Source organism: Meles meles, chromosome 18 (assembly GCF_922984935.1).
Source record: "Meles meles chromosome 18, mMelMel3.1 paternal haplotype, whole genome shotgun sequence".
Taxonomy (NCBI): Eukaryota; Metazoa; Chordata; class Mammalia; order Carnivora; family Mustelidae; genus Meles; species Meles meles.
Window position 1 is genome coordinate 44,887,262 of NC_060083.1, and position 15,048 is coordinate 44,902,309.

The 15,048-nt window shown below is 45.2% G+C and overlaps 1 protein-coding gene across 5 annotated transcripts in view; it reads right to left on the bottom strand.

Annotated features, from left to right (window-relative positions):
* BRCA1 (BRCA1 DNA repair associated) overlaps nucleotides 1–15,048 on the bottom strand; it is a 67,077-nt gene that overhangs the window by 507 nt on the left and 51,522 nt on the right. For all 5 annotated transcript variants that reach the window (XM_045986453.1, XM_045986452.1, XM_045986451.1 and 2 more), the window contains 6 exons: nucleotides 11,857–11,934; nucleotides 11,380–11,420; nucleotides 8,524–8,607; nucleotides 3,022–3,076; nucleotides 1,352–1,425; nucleotides 915–975 (listed from right to left, as the gene is read on the bottom strand). In XM_045986453.1, the coding sequence (XP_045842409.1) occupies nucleotides 915–975; nucleotides 1,352–1,425; nucleotides 3,022–3,076; nucleotides 8,524–8,607; nucleotides 11,380–11,420; nucleotides 11,857–11,934 (393 nt within the window). The remainder of the gene's footprint in view (nucleotides 1–914; nucleotides 976–1,351; nucleotides 1,426–3,021; nucleotides 3,077–8,523; nucleotides 8,608–11,379; nucleotides 11,421–11,856; nucleotides 11,935–15,048) is intronic.

Below are 15,048 nucleotides of genomic sequence, written 5' to 3' on the forward strand. Positions count from 1 at the left end.
ACTCAGGTAGGTGCAAAACTGTTCATCTTGAGTAACGCTTCAGGACACAGGACCTCATTCAGAAGCCTAAGGAGTGACTGCTGGTGAAAACCTACAGCCTCTGGCAACTTTACTAAAAGGAGCTCCAGTCTGTTAAAGGAAAAGTCATCAAGGGCACCTGGGTGACTCGGTTGAGCAACCAACTCTTGGTTTAGGCTCAGGTCATGATCCCAGGGTCCTGGGATTAAGCCCTGCATCAGGCTCTGCACTCAGCTGGAGGTTATCTCCCTCTCCTTCTGTCCCTCCCCTGCTCACTCTCTCTCAAATAAAAATTTTTAAAAATCTTTAAAAAAAAAAAAAAAGGCAGTAGAGAGCCTGAATCAACATTGCAATTTATGATTTTGCAACATCTTAGATGGGAAAGCAAAACAGTATGATAAGCACGATCACATGTGTGTAAAATACATGTGTGTACGTATATCTTCCCATCAGCATCTCTACGTGGTGGGATTACTGGGATTATTTCATTGCTTGTGCTCATTTATATTTTATGTGATGAGCGGTAATTAATATTTAACCCCCACCAATGGAAATAGCTCACGTATTACTTTTATAATGTAAAATGAGCAAACCACAAGAAGTTTTAAAAGGACACTTTAGCCATTCATTCATTCAAATATTCACTGAGCACCCAGAAGGTCCTGATTACTGTGTTAACCAAACACTGGGTGATCTGTGGTGAACCAACCCCATCACCCAGGACTCCACATGTCACAGGCACATGCCCATCGTCTCCTAAAGCCCCACACAGGCGCACCATCTGCTCCAGCTGACTGAAACAGGTCATTTAGACCTAAAATTACCACAGTCACCTGCAGACTTCATGTAGGCCCTGCCACCCGGACTCTTGCAGACAAAGGCTTAGCAGAACTTACCATGGAAGCCACTGTCCTCTGCCCAGGCGTCCGGCTGCACGACCACCACGGGGTGAGCACCCTGCGTCCCCGGGAAGGAAACAGGATGGAGGTTCTCAGAGCTGGACTTGTGCAACAGTCGCTTCGCCATTTCTTGGCGGTGTGCTGAAGCACACCACTTCAGGCGCAGCCACAGAAAGGATGGGGAAGGGCACGAGGCCGAAAGGGAACGTTGGAGGGAGAGCCTTCCCTTAATTAAATATGTTGAGAACTCCAGTCCTCACCGACCCTCCACACACGGGAGTTTTCTGGCACTGGCATATGATCGGGGAAGGCTCAGGCTAAGACAGGCTTCTGAGGCCCACTGGCAGGGCTCACAGGGACAGATGGGTGCCAGCCTTGCTCAGTCACAGGACAGATTGTATGCGGTCCCCTCTGACAGGGCATCAAACACTCACCTTGCTAAGAGAGAATAACGAGGGCTCCTTCACCACAGAAGCCCCACAGAGGTGCAGCATCCACTCGAGTTGGTCTAAATAGCACAGGGAGACCTAAAATCACCACAGTACTCTCCACACTTCACCTGGGCCCTCGACCCCCCACTCCTCTGGGAGAAGGCTTACAGCAACACTTCGAAGGGCGAGTCTCCAGCTCTGCTCCCAAAGAGAGCAGTTCAAGACAGAGAGGCCTTGAACTAGAATCTATACCAGGTATGGATTTGAAGTCAGTTTGCCACCGATATGCGACCTACCCTGGTTATCAGTCCCCAGAAGGCCCCTTGGTAGATAAGGTTTGACAGTCTCTCAAACAAAACACTTTGGAAGAAAAGAATCCAAGAGGCAGTTTCCCTTAATTTGCTAAATTGCTGGCTAAGAAACTGTGAAAAATGCCCGCTCGCCTTCCCTCCCTCCTTGCCTAATTCTGTGTTGGCAATCGATAATCACGGCCACTGAGGACACCATACTTGGCGGTAATTACTGTAAATGTCAAGAGACAGGAAGATAATTCATTCAGTCAAAAACAATACACATTATCCTGAATGGAGACTCAGCCCATCAGTGGGGAAGGGCTCCATACTGAGCTGAAATCGACACACTAGGGGGAACAGAAATCGAAATGGACTGCAGGGATGTTCTACCCGCTCCTGGAAAATCAGCAGAACAGACTGATGAATGGCTTCGGGGCCTCTCTCTGGGTGCTCTTTTCCCATCAGTCCATTTCTGGGGATTGCGGAGGTGGCTCCTGTTTGTCTTAAAGAACTGAGGTCAATTGATTCATCTCCAAAATGATACCTGCTAGAGACCTGGTTTTCATTACACCAAAGAACAAAAACACCGAGAAATCCCCTAGTGGCACTTGGAAGTTTCATAAAAATCCAATCAATAACCAATAAAGAAGACAGAAGGAAAATTTGCTGGGCTCTCTTGCTGCCACTCATCTGTCCCTGACCAGAGGCCAAGGCCATCTTCTGAGGAGCCAGAGAACCTGATCCCTGGGGCGGAAGTGGGCACAGAAGCAAAGGTGGGTGGACTTTGTTTTGAGAAGAACAAACCAGATCTATCCACGTGCCAGGGCCTCAGGGCCACACAACTCCAAGGTTGAGCCCCCTAGCACTCCAAAACATAACATCACATTCAATGTCAAAGTTAATTAGAAAATGTTCATCTAGAGTCCTTCCCTGTCTGCTCTGGGCCTATTGTGGGGCCCAGGCCCACAGGGTCTAAGTAGCCGCTGTGCTTGTTTCTCAGTATCAAATGAAAATGATATAGGAAGAGCAGAATTCTTTCTTAACATTCACAAACCTGAAAGATATCTTCTCCCCACCTTATTCTTTCCCTCCTTTCTTAAACCAAAGGGCAGTAAGGGCAGCTCTACCCCTTCAGAGCACAGAACACTGCATCCTAGAAGCTAACTTTTCACGGCCTTCTAGTTCTTGAGAAGAGACACAGGACAGGGTTTTTGACATACAGCAATGTTTAGGGGCAGTTTTGTCTGACAGATGGTAGAGAAACAGAATGAGCTCCAGAGCACCTCACCAAGGAGCCCCCTTAAGACAGTCTCTCCTGTAACACTCCACCACGTAGTGAAAAGGCTGGTGCTGGACCCTGCACTTCTCCCAGTCTCTTACCTGTAGGCATGTTGGTAAAGGGCCCATAGCAACAGACTTCTAGGCCTCTGAAGATCTGGGAGAAGAGTGGGACAGAGGGACAGAGGGATGGAGAGAAAAGAAATACTAATTATAAAAGAGCATGCATTAAAACAACAACAACAACAACAGAGTCTCCAAAATGAAGGACTTTCTTTTTTCTTTACCACCTGATAATTTCTGCTACTTCCTGGAGACAATGGGTCCACTGTCAGAACACTGATGGACTTTAGAAGGCTTCTAAGAAAGGTGTGTCTGTAGTTGATCTGCTCTACAGTCCTTCCCTGCTACTCAGTGGCTGATCACCCCCCACCTGCCACCAGTCAGGCCCAGGCTCCTTCACTTCTTGTTGAAATTAAAAAAAAACCCAGGTCTTCTTTATATTTAATAAGAGGTTTGGATGGCAAGAAATTCAAGCTCTAAGCTGCAGTTTGTTTATCCGGACGTGGTACATCAAGACTGACCATCACCCTAACTAGCGGGGAAGTTTATGTTGATTTTTTTTTTAAAATTTTATTTATTTATTTGACAGAGATAAGCAGGCAGAGAGGTAGGCAGAGAGAGAGGAGGAAGCAGGCTCCCCGCTGAGTAGAGAGCCTGATACCGGGCTCGATCCCAGAACCCTGGGATCATGACCTGAGCCAAAAGCAGAGGCTTTAACCCACTGAGCCACCCAGGCGCCCCTTACGTTGATTTTACATGCTCCTTTTCTCCTCTGACTTTCTTCTAGCATCTGACATTTCTTCCTACCTTCACGCTGCTCTAAGAACAGCCATTATTCCTTCAGGCAACCTGTTTCATCCAGAAGTTAATCTAATCTAGAAGTGAAGCCTGGTTCTGCCTCTCCTCACTGAGATGACCTGACTGCCTGGTTTCCGGGAGACACAGATTATCTGGCACCTCCAAGGTGCCTCTTCCACTTCCGTACAGTGCTCGCTGGCACCGCCCACAAGAACTTTCTGGGGAGCACCTGGCTGGCTCAGTCAGTGAATCGTTTGACTCTTGATCTTGGGGTCATGGGTTTGAGCCCCATGCTGTGTGTAGAGATTATTTAAATAAGTAAATAAACTTTAAAAGACAAAGCGTAAGAACTTTCTGTGATGATGGAAATAACGTATTAGTAAGGTGGCCACAAGTCACACGTAGCTACCAAGCTCTTGAAATGTGGTTACGGTGAGTGAGGAACTAAACTTCCTATTTTATTTAATCTAGTTATGTAGAATTTAAACAGCCTTGTGTGGCTCATGAGACAGAGAGATTCTTATACATACGTTAGCTCAGGTTCTTAGGCAAGTACTAGGTCCTTCTTCTTCTTTTTTTAAAGATTTTATTTATTTATTTGACACAGAGAGAGAACAAACAGGGGAGCAGCAGGCAGAGCGTGAGGGAGAAGCAGGCTCCCCACTGAGCAGGAGCCCGATATGGGGTTTCATCCTAGTGCCCTGGGATCATGACCTGAGCAGAAGTCAGAGACACTTAACCAACTACACCACTGAGACGCCCCCAGCACTCGGTTCTTATTTATTTTTTTGAAGATTTATTTATTTATTTGAGAGAGAGAGAGCACGCATGCATGCACAAGCACCTGTGGGAGGAGGGGCAGAGGGCGAGGGGGAGAGAGCCTTTCAAGCAGACTCCCTGCTGAATGCAGAGCCCAACATGGGGCTTGATCCCACAACCCATGAAATCAGGATGGAGCTAAAACTAAGAGCTGGATGTCTACACGACTGCACCAGCCAGGTGCCCCACTAGGGTGTCATTTGAAAGAAATGCAAAGTTGTGTCCGTTGGCTGCGTGTATGTCATTTGGGTAACCATCATTCTCTCTTGACCCTCTTTCTCCGCATGCCACAAAAAAGAGAATTGCTTAGGCCTGGAACTCACCTCCTATCAAATAAGAGAGACCAGAGTACAGAAAAATCAGGAGGTTAGGGCGCCTGGGTGGCTCAGTGGGTTAAAGCCTCTGCCTTTCGCTCAGGTCATGATCCCAGGGTCCTGGGATCGAGCCCCACATCGGGCTCTCTGCTCTGCAGGGAGCCTGCTTCCTCCTCTCTCTCTGCCTGCCTCTCTGCCTAGTTGTGATTTCTCTCTGTCAAATAAATAAAATATTTTAAAAAAAAAATCAGGAGGTTAAAAACTCACGATGGCCTTCAGGAAATGAGCCTTGCACTCTCATCTCAATTACAGCCACAGGAATAAGAAAGAGCAGCAGTTCGGGGCACCTGGGTGGCTCAGCTGGTTAAGCGTCTGCCTTTGGCTCAGGTAGTAGTCTTGGGGTCCTGGGATCGAGCCCTACCTCAGGCTCCCTGCTTGGCGGGAGCCTGCTTCTCCTCTCCTCCCCTTTTGTGTTCTCTCTCGCCATCTCTCTCTTTCTTGCTCTCAAATAAATAAAATCTTTAAACAAAGCAAAAAACCAAAACGTATTGCATGGAGCACTGGGTGTGGTGCATAAACAATGAATTTTGGAACACTGAAAAAAATTAAATTAAATTAAACTAAAAAAAGAAAAAAGAACAGCAGGCCAAGTCTGTCTCTGTTGTGACAGCATCCACACATGCCATTCTTAGGATCTGTATGAATAAACCGCACCCCAACCTGTTGACAGGCTCTTGATGCTCATAATACTAAAAGCTCTCCCCAGGCAGCTGGCTGCAGCCAAGTGTTGCTGTGAAATGTACGAAAGATTAGGAACTGTTATATCCAAGCTGACACTCACTGATGAGGATGTCTAGTTATGAGATAAGAAATTTGAAGTTTCATCTCTACAAACACATTTCTCTTGCCCAGGAAAATACTATAGTGACATTTAGTATCTTCAGAATGTCATTACTTTGACGAAGCACTTTCCATCACTGCCATCCCCAAATCAGGAAAAATCCCCAAACACTGGAATTCCCTTTGAAGGAGGAAGAATCTGGCACTAAGGCTGACTGGCATGCAGTGGAATAAAAACAAATGGCTGGCTCCCACAGAACTCCCCTGGGGTGGAGGCAGAAACAGAAACAGGGCCAGCAGCTCTTCTTGGCATCTGGAAGTTACTTGAGGCTCAGGGGGTGGGTGTGGGCTGACCCCAAGGGTTCAGAGCTCTCCCAAAAAAGTTTTCTCTAGAAAATCACCCCTACTGGTTCTTGCTCAAGTTCTACAAAGGGACAGACGGTGCTCTGTATGGGACTGTTCTGAAATGCTCAGTGGTGCACATTTAAAAAAGGAAGAAACGCAGACTCGGCACGCAAGTGCTCAGTCAGTGACCTAAAAAAGCAGCCAGTGCTGGCCTGACACACAGGTGTGAAGTCTTGCCGGGCCTTCTCCCTGAGAGGGCCACATCGCTTTGGCTCTGTCATCTGCTACAGTATGACCTGGGGAAAATCATGGAGTCTTCCTGGGCCTCTAGTCCTTCATTTGTAAAGTTGCCGGGATAATCTATTTTATTCCTCTGTGAAATCTTCTGTACCTTTCCAAGAAACTATGGTATTATTATTTTTTAGAGGTTTTATTTAAGTAATCGCTACACCCAACTTGGGGCTCGAACGCACAACCCCAAGATCCAGAGTCACGTGCAGAACTGACTGAGCCAGCCAGAGAGCCCTATTATTGTTTTGTTGGTTATGATGTTTTTTTTTTTCTGAGTAATCTCTACACCTGATGTGGGGCTCAAACCTACAACTCTGAGATCGAGTTGTCTGCTCTACTGACTGAGCCAGCCACGAGCGCCAAGAAACTATGAAACTGTTAAGAGCTCAGCTTCTGGGGGCACCTGGGTGGCTCAGTGGGTTAAAGCCTCTGCCTTCGGCTCAGGTCATGATCTCAGGGTCCTGGGATCGAGCCCCGCATCGGGTTCTCTGCTCCGCAGGGAGCCTGCTTCCTCCTCTCTCTGCCTGCCTCTCTGCCTAGTTGTGATTTCCCTCTGTCAAATATTAAAAAAAAAAAAAAAGAGCTCAGCTTCTGGAGCTTGAGTCCATGTGGTCGACTAGTCATGGGTTCCCAACTAGCTGTGTGACCTTGGGCAATTTACTCAACCTCTCTGAGCTGTCATTTTCTCATCTATGAAAGAGGTATAATTAGGGGCACCTGGATGGTTCAGTCGGTTAAGTGTCTGCCTTCGGCTTAGGTCATGATCTCAGAATCCTGGAATCAAGCCCCGTGTTGGGCTCCCCACTCAGCAGGGCATCTGCTTTGCCTCTCACTCGGCACCTATCCCGTTCTCATGCTCTCTCTCAAATAAATAAATAAAATCTTAAAACAAAATAGGTATAATTATAGTACACAACTCATAGGGCCGTTGTAAAAAAAATTTTTTTAATGATATTATTTATTTGTGGGGTGCCCGGGTGGCTTAGTTAAGCCTCCCCCTGCTTGTGTGCGCTTGTTCTGTCAGATAAATAAATAATCTTAAGAAAAAAAGAGATTTTATTTATTTGAGAGAGATATAACGCGAGGGAGCAGGGAGAGGCAGACTCCGTGCTGAGCAGGGAGCCCAACTCGGGGCTTAACCCCAGGACCCTGAGATCGTGACCTGAGCTGAAGGCAGATGCTTAACTGACTGAGACACCCAGGCTCTTGGGCTTGGGCTACTGTGAAAATCTGAGTTAAAATATGATCACGTGTACAGAGCTGACTATGTACTTTATAATGTATACAGAGTATACATCATAAAGATGTTAGCTGTTGACTTATCGGTCACTTTCTCTTCTGCCGCCACAGACAGCACTGTGTACATCCGCCTCCCAGCAGCGACCGCTCTAGGTTACAGAAAGACGCCACGGGGACGTGCAAACAGCAAAGGCCTTAGATTCACATCTGTTTCAAATCCCAGACCTGCCACTTATCAGCTGAGATTTGAACCCCAGACTGGAGTCCAAAGTACATAGCTTCTCACACCTCTAAGTTCCCTCATCCATAAAACGGAGAGAATATTTATTTACTTACTGTGTCGGGCTAGGAGAACTGAGAAAGAACCTGGGGGAGGCTGGCTGGTGCAGTGAGTTAAGTACCTGACACTTGGTTTTGGCTCGGGTTGGGATCTCAGGGTTGTGGGACTGAGCCCCATGTTGGGCTCCAGGCTCAGTGGAGTGTCTGCTCAAGATTTTCTTTCCCTCTCCCTCTGCCCCTCCTGCTCATGTACTCTCTCTTTCTAAAATAAATAAATAAATACATAAATAAATCTTTTTAAAAAGGGGCGGCTGTGTGGCTCAGTCGGTTAAGTGTCTGTCTTTGGCTCCCGTCATGATGTCAGAATCCTGGGATTGAGCCCAAGTTTAGCTCCCTGCTTGGAGGGGAGTCTGCCTGTCCCTCCCCCTCCTTGTACTCGGTCTCTCAAATACATAAAACCTTGAAATAAACAAACAAGAACCTCAAGGAAGCACCCAGCTAGTGCTCTATGAGTGAGGATGCTATGCCCCTTGCAGGTTGAGACCAGCTCCACCAAGGGGACTGGAATGCAGCACGGTGGGTGGGGTTTTGCCAACAGGGCAGATTGGGGCTTTACCTTCCTGTCCCAGGATTCTCTTGCTCGCTTTGGACCCTGGTGGTTTCTTCCATTCACAACGTCTCCTCTGACTTCAAAGTCATGCTGGAAGAAACCCAAGGCAAACCACAGAGATCAGAGAAAAGAGAAGTGTCCTTCGATGGCAGTAGAGTAGATACATCCTATTAAGGAATCCAGTACTGCTGGGTAGAATTTTCACAAACCCGTACCCGCCCGAAAAAAAAAAAAAATCATTTTTGGTGGACTGAATGAGATGACCAGTATCTCGGCTGCTGAAATCAATTCACTGAAGCAAATCTTTGTGAGCAGAAATGAACAATTGGCTTTTCACCTCATCAGGACTTAATGTATTTTAATTTTCAACATCTGTCTCCTCAAAACAGTCACTTCGCATTGAGATTAAACTGCTAATACTGTGTTGTTATAAAGGAAACCGGAGAATTCCCGATCTCTTAAATCAATTGTGCATTGCCATCTAAAGAAATAAGGGCTCTCAGATGTCCATCAAGAGATTTACAGTTAATGAGACCAAAATGATAAAATATACATTGATCACATTAAAGTTAGCACTTTTTCAAACTCACTGGTTCAAGGATGAGGAAATAAAGAATAATAGGATTACGGAGGTTAGCGCTTTCGGGAGAATTTTGGGGAAGAATGCTTAGGAACAATTCTGATCGAACTAGATTGTAGGGAGGACAGAGTCATGAATGTCACCATAGGCTATTATTAGAGGAAAAAACACTTAACATTTCGTAGTCACTTGAGTGGGAAAAGTCTAGTGCTAAAAATGTCATGTTTGAAGCTGACCCTCAAATTTCTTGTCCTGATTATACCCCTGTGCTACTTAAGCTCTCTGCCTGGAAGTCTAATATAAATCCCCAAATTCTGGGGCACCTGGCTGGCTCAGTGGGTTAAGCCTCTGCCTTTGGCTCATGTCATGATCTCAGGGTCCTGGGATTGACCCCCGCATCGGGCTCTCTGCTCATTGGGGAGCCTGCTTTCTCTCTCTGCCTGCTTCTCTGCTTGCTTGTGATCTCTCTCTGTCAAATAAATAAATAAAATCTTTTTTTTTTTTAATATTTTATTTATTTATTTGGCAGGCAGAGATCACAAGTAGGCAGAGAGAGGAGGAAGCAGGCTCCCTGCTGAGCAGAGAGTCTGATGCGGGGCTCGATCCCAGGACCCTGGGATCATGACCTGAGACGAAGGCAGAGGCTTTAACCCACTGAGCCACCCAGGCACCCCAATAAATAAAATCTTAAAATAAGTAAATCCCCAAATTCACACATCTGAAACAGAGCTCTTGCCTCCTGTTCTGCCCTCTCTCAGGATGCTCCTTCTGCTCTGTGTCTTCCTTATCTGATTTACTATTACTAACATCCACTCTACGGTTCAGGCTAAAAACCCAAGCCTCAGCCTCCCAATGCCTCCCTTTATCTCATCCTCCAAATCTAACACTTTAGCAGGTCCTCTCTCCAAACATAAATCAATCTCTTCTTACCAACTCCATGCCACCAATTACCCTACAAATAAAATTCAAATTCCTTACCATGACTTCCACCAAATCCTGCCTTATCTAACCCTTGTCCGTGACCTTCTCCAACCCTTGGTCCAACCTCTGCTCCCTACATATGATTCACCAATTACTACTCTCCAGCTACACGGGCCTATTTTTCTTTAATAAACCAAACTCATTCCTAGCTCAAGACATTTATGCTTGCTGTTCTTCTGCTTGTAAACATTTGTTCCCTACATTTTTCCAGGCCAAATCTCGGTCTTTAAGGTCTCAGCTCAAGCTTTTCAGAAAGGCTTCCCTGGTGTCCCTAGGTAGTCAACCTCTGTCCCCAGTCAGGTGCTAGTCTGTTACATATATTTCTCCAAGTTAAGTATATATGTATTTATTTATTTTTTAATTATCTTACTACTATCACTTTTAAAAAAAAGTTTTTATTTCACAGTATTTATTGGTTTTGTTAGTTTGTTTTGTTGGCTTTTTCTAAGTAGGCTCTACGCCCATTGTGGAGCTCAACATAGGGCTTGAACTCACAACCCTGAGATCAAGACCTGAGCTGAGAGTCAGGACACTTAACTAAGTGAGTCACCTGGGTGCTCCTATTTATTGGTATTTTAAATGCATCTTTATTTATTGTACATCTCCCCTCGATAGAACATGAGTCCCAGCAGAGCAGGGACCCATCAGTCTTGAGGCTGTATTCCCACTGCCCAGGACATAGTAGGCTCCCAATCCTATTAGGTCACAGAATCAAAGTTAAAACCAACGAAAACGTCATTTGATTAATAATGAATAAGCCAAATAGTGCATAGTGGTTTAAAAGTGCTTTTGCTACTTTTATTTTGCCTGATCTGTCACCGGCAGCTCTTAGATGGCTCTGTTCTAAAATTATTCCTCCTCCTACACACCGTCTTATTTACCTCACTGTTCTCAAAATCATAAAAGTAAGATCTCTTTGAAGGCATCTGAGTTTTAAGCAGATACATTTGCATATTAATACGAAGGGTTTTTCTTCAAAGACAGTGGACGACCAGTTTTCTACAAAGGTCTATGCTTGTGTGATCGGGTTGGCCTGTTTCTTAGGCTTATGAATCTTTTCTTTCTGCTTTATAAATTCCTTTTCCTTTCTCTGAGGAAAGGGCTGTTTCTACCGAAACTTGAACAAATGAGCAAAAGCGCAGAATTTCCTGGGTTGCTCCGTGCAATTCAATTTGATGATCCACATCACTGGGGAAAGTCTTTGGAAAGTAGTACAAACAAGGAAGCAGAGAAGTGTTCAGTGATTTTGTGACTCGATGGTACCAAGTCTTTCTGATTCACTTGTAACATCAAGTACCTACCTCATCTAGCATCTTCCTTTCTTTAATTGACTGGGTCACCCCTAAAGAGATGACAGAAAAGACAGGTCACACGAAGGCAGAACACGGAGTAGAGGTCCTCTCTCTGTAAAGCCACAGCTCCCTAATAGATTTTTCTTCTGGAAACACTGTGGTGGCTTAATTTAAACATTATAAAAGTGCCTGCTGCACATGGATTTCTGCCTCATATTAAATAAATCCTTAGTTATAGGCAAACTTTGCTAGGAGCAGATTAGGTCCTATTAGTTATAAAAAGAAATCCATTTTCCCCAACATCACCAGCTTATCCGAACAAAGAGATATGATTCAAGATAAAGCTAGTTTAGTGTTACCATTAAAGACCTTTTGGTAATTCAGATTCAACATCAGCAAAAACCCTAGGTGTTAAAAAAATCTTAGGTGTAAAAATGCAATTCTGAGGTGTTAAGGGGAGGAGGGGAGACATTATATTGTACTTACAGAAATAGCTAACTACCCATTTTCCTCCTGCGATACCCAGAAAATATTTCAGTGTCCGTTCGCACACAAACTCAGCATCTGCAGGATGAAAAACATCCAAAAGATTAGAAGTTGAAAACAAAAATCAGGAAGTTCTGCTGTAAGAAGCTAAAATGCCCCCCAGGTCCTATGCCACTTAAGATCAATCCGGATTGATGATTCCAGAAGCCCTGGTGATAGACTCAGAGGCTGGAAGCATCCCTAATTATAACCAGCAGGTGTGCATCTTTGGAAGTCTAGAAAAGGCTGATACGAGGTTAAGACCACAGGAGACATCTGCTCTATCTTCTAGGTGCTCAAGATGTCGGTCACTGTGTTCAAGAAATTCCCCGTGTCAGGAGTACTGATACATGTGAATGGGAAGGTCTATTTCACTGGATGGCAAAATGTGAAAGGATACGAATATGTGAAATCCTGAATCTGAAATGTCCATGTAAGTGACAAAGTTTCACCCACCGGAAAGTCTACCTGGGAAGTCCTAACTGCTTAGTTCCCAATTCCCCTGAAAGGGCCAAGAAAATAGACTATTTTCACAACTCTTCTCCTTTCTATATATCTCAGAAAGCAGTAGCTGAAGAATCAGTTCTGTTTGTTCCGTAGTGTTTTGAAGGCCCCCTCTGAAGAACTAAACAAAATGGAGGAACATTTAGTTTTAAACAGGAGAAATGGATTTAACTAAATCCTAAACACAGTAGGCCATCTGCCAGTGGAAGAAATAGCCATTTTCTCTCCCAGAATTCTTCACAAATTAAAAAAATTTCTTTTCTTTCTTCAATTTTTAAAGCCTTTAAATGTTGTAAAAGTTGATTTAGTAATAGGCTTTAAACTCAGAATTCTATTTCAGTTCATTTTTAGTTTAAAAGTAGCAAATGTATCGCCTTTGTTTAAAGACCAAAGTACTGTAGATTTAATTTGCCTTTTAAACTTTTTTTTTTTAAGATTGTATTTATTTATTTGACAGAGAGAGATCACAAGTAGGCAGAGAGCCTGATGAGGGGCTCGATCTCCGGACCCTGAGATCATGACCTGAGCCGAAGGCAGAGGCTTAACCCACTGAGCCACCCAGGCACTCCTGATTTGCCTTTTAAAGTTTTCACCTTTTAGCAGCTTTGATCTAAAACTATAGCTTAAGAAATATATTAAACATAAATGACATTCATCTCTAAAATAGTAATTAGTTCAAAGTACCTTGTCCTGGTACCTGACTCCTGGGAGCATTATCCTCTGACCCAGTGGGACAGTGTTTGCACCTTAGAAATCCAAGATCTGGGCGCCTGGGTGGCTCAGTGGGTTAAGCCGCTGCCTTCGGCTCAGGTCATGATCTCAGGGTCCTGGGATCGAGTCCCACATCAGGCTCTCTGCTCAGCAGGGAGCCTGCTTCCCTCTCACTCTCTCTGCCTGCTTCTCTGCCTACTTATGATCTCTCTCTGTCAAATAAAAAAAAAAAAAGAAAAAAAGAAATCCAAGATCTTAGAGGTTCTAAGGCACTGTGTCCCTGCCAAGGAGTCTGGACCCCTACGCTCAAGCGCCATCAGCTATATGACAGAAAAATCCTGGAGAAGGCCACCGTATTTCTGGAGAGTCCATTTTGTTCAAAAGAGTTTAAGACTTGAACTACAATCTGCCACTTCCGTGTGCTGCACGCACTGTTCTTTGCTTTCTGGGGCCCAACAAGTGAGTCCACCTCCTCTTCCAGAATGCAGCTCTCTGAATATTGGAAGACAGCTAGCTCGTTGCCTTTGGTCTTCACATCCTTTTTTTTTTTTTTTAAAGATTTTATTTATTTATTTGACAGACAGAGAGAGACGGAGGAAGCAGGCTCCCCATCGAGCAGAGAGCTCGATGCAGGGCTCGATCCCAGGACCCCAAGATCATGACCCGAGCCGAAGGCAGAGGCTTTAACCCACTGAGCCACCCAGGCGCCCCTGGTCTTTCCATTCTTTCCTCTGTTCTTCAAATGACACTGCTTTGAATTCCTTTCCCCCCATCCTCATCCTCTACCTCTACCTCTGCAGAAACACTCAGTTGGTCAGTGACCAGCTTAAAAAGAAAGCCAAAGGAGAGCACGTTACCTTCCAGGCAGTCGCTCCTGCAGAGGATGCGTTGTGGGGGGAGGGGAGGGTCAGCATCTACATTTTTCTTGCTCTGGACACTAGGCTTGTGTACATAAGGCCCAATTTCAAATGTGCTTTTTCAGCGGCCTTGAAATGTTTACTTAGATTTAGCTAAAAGCCTCTGAGGTCTCCGTTATCACACAAGCCATAATTAAGATTGAAAAAGAGGAAGGTGTAGGACAAATGAATTTTCCCCTTCTCTTTTTCCTGGTTCATATGCTAGGCTACCTCAGAGCTGACAGGAGACTTGCTTCCCGGAAAAACTCTCAACCATGCTCGTCCACGTGCATGAGTGGAGCTAGGGCACAGAGTGGACATGGAGCTAGTGTTTGCAACTGCCCAGTTTTTTGTTTTTTTTTAAAGATTTTATTTATTTATCGACAGAGAGAAAGCAAGAGAGGGAACACAAGTAGAGGGAGTGGAAGAGGGAGAAGCGGGCTCCCTGCTCAGGAACCTGATGTGGTACTTGATCCCAGGACGCTGGGATCATGACCTGAGCCAAAGGCAGACACTTAAGCGACTGAGCCACCCAGGCGCCCCCCTCAACTGCCCAGATTTAGAGTGGGAACTCACTTCATTCCCCTCTTTGCCCCATATGTTTCTCCAGGACTTGGGATCTGCCTTATCAGACAGCCCCTCACACAGTGCCGTCTAGGCAGGGTGGACGAGAAGTGGTTCACCATTCCTGGCTCACTACTCTCCAGATCTTACCCCAAACAAAAGGGAGTCAGGACATAGCAAAACTATTATTTTTCTTTTTTCTTTCTTTCTTTCTTTTTTTTTTTTATGATTTTATTTATTTATTTGACAGACAGATCACAAGTAGACAAAGAGGCAGGCAGAGAGAGATAGAGGGAAGCAGGCTCCCTGCCAAGCAGAGCCCGATGCAGGGCTTGATCCCAGGACCCTGAGATCATGACTGAGCTGAAGGCAGAGGCTTAACCCACTGAGCCACCCAGGCGCCCCTTATTTTTCTTTCATAAATAACCGATCGACTGTTGGAAGACTGTCATCCATCCTTGGCCTAACAGATTCTCCC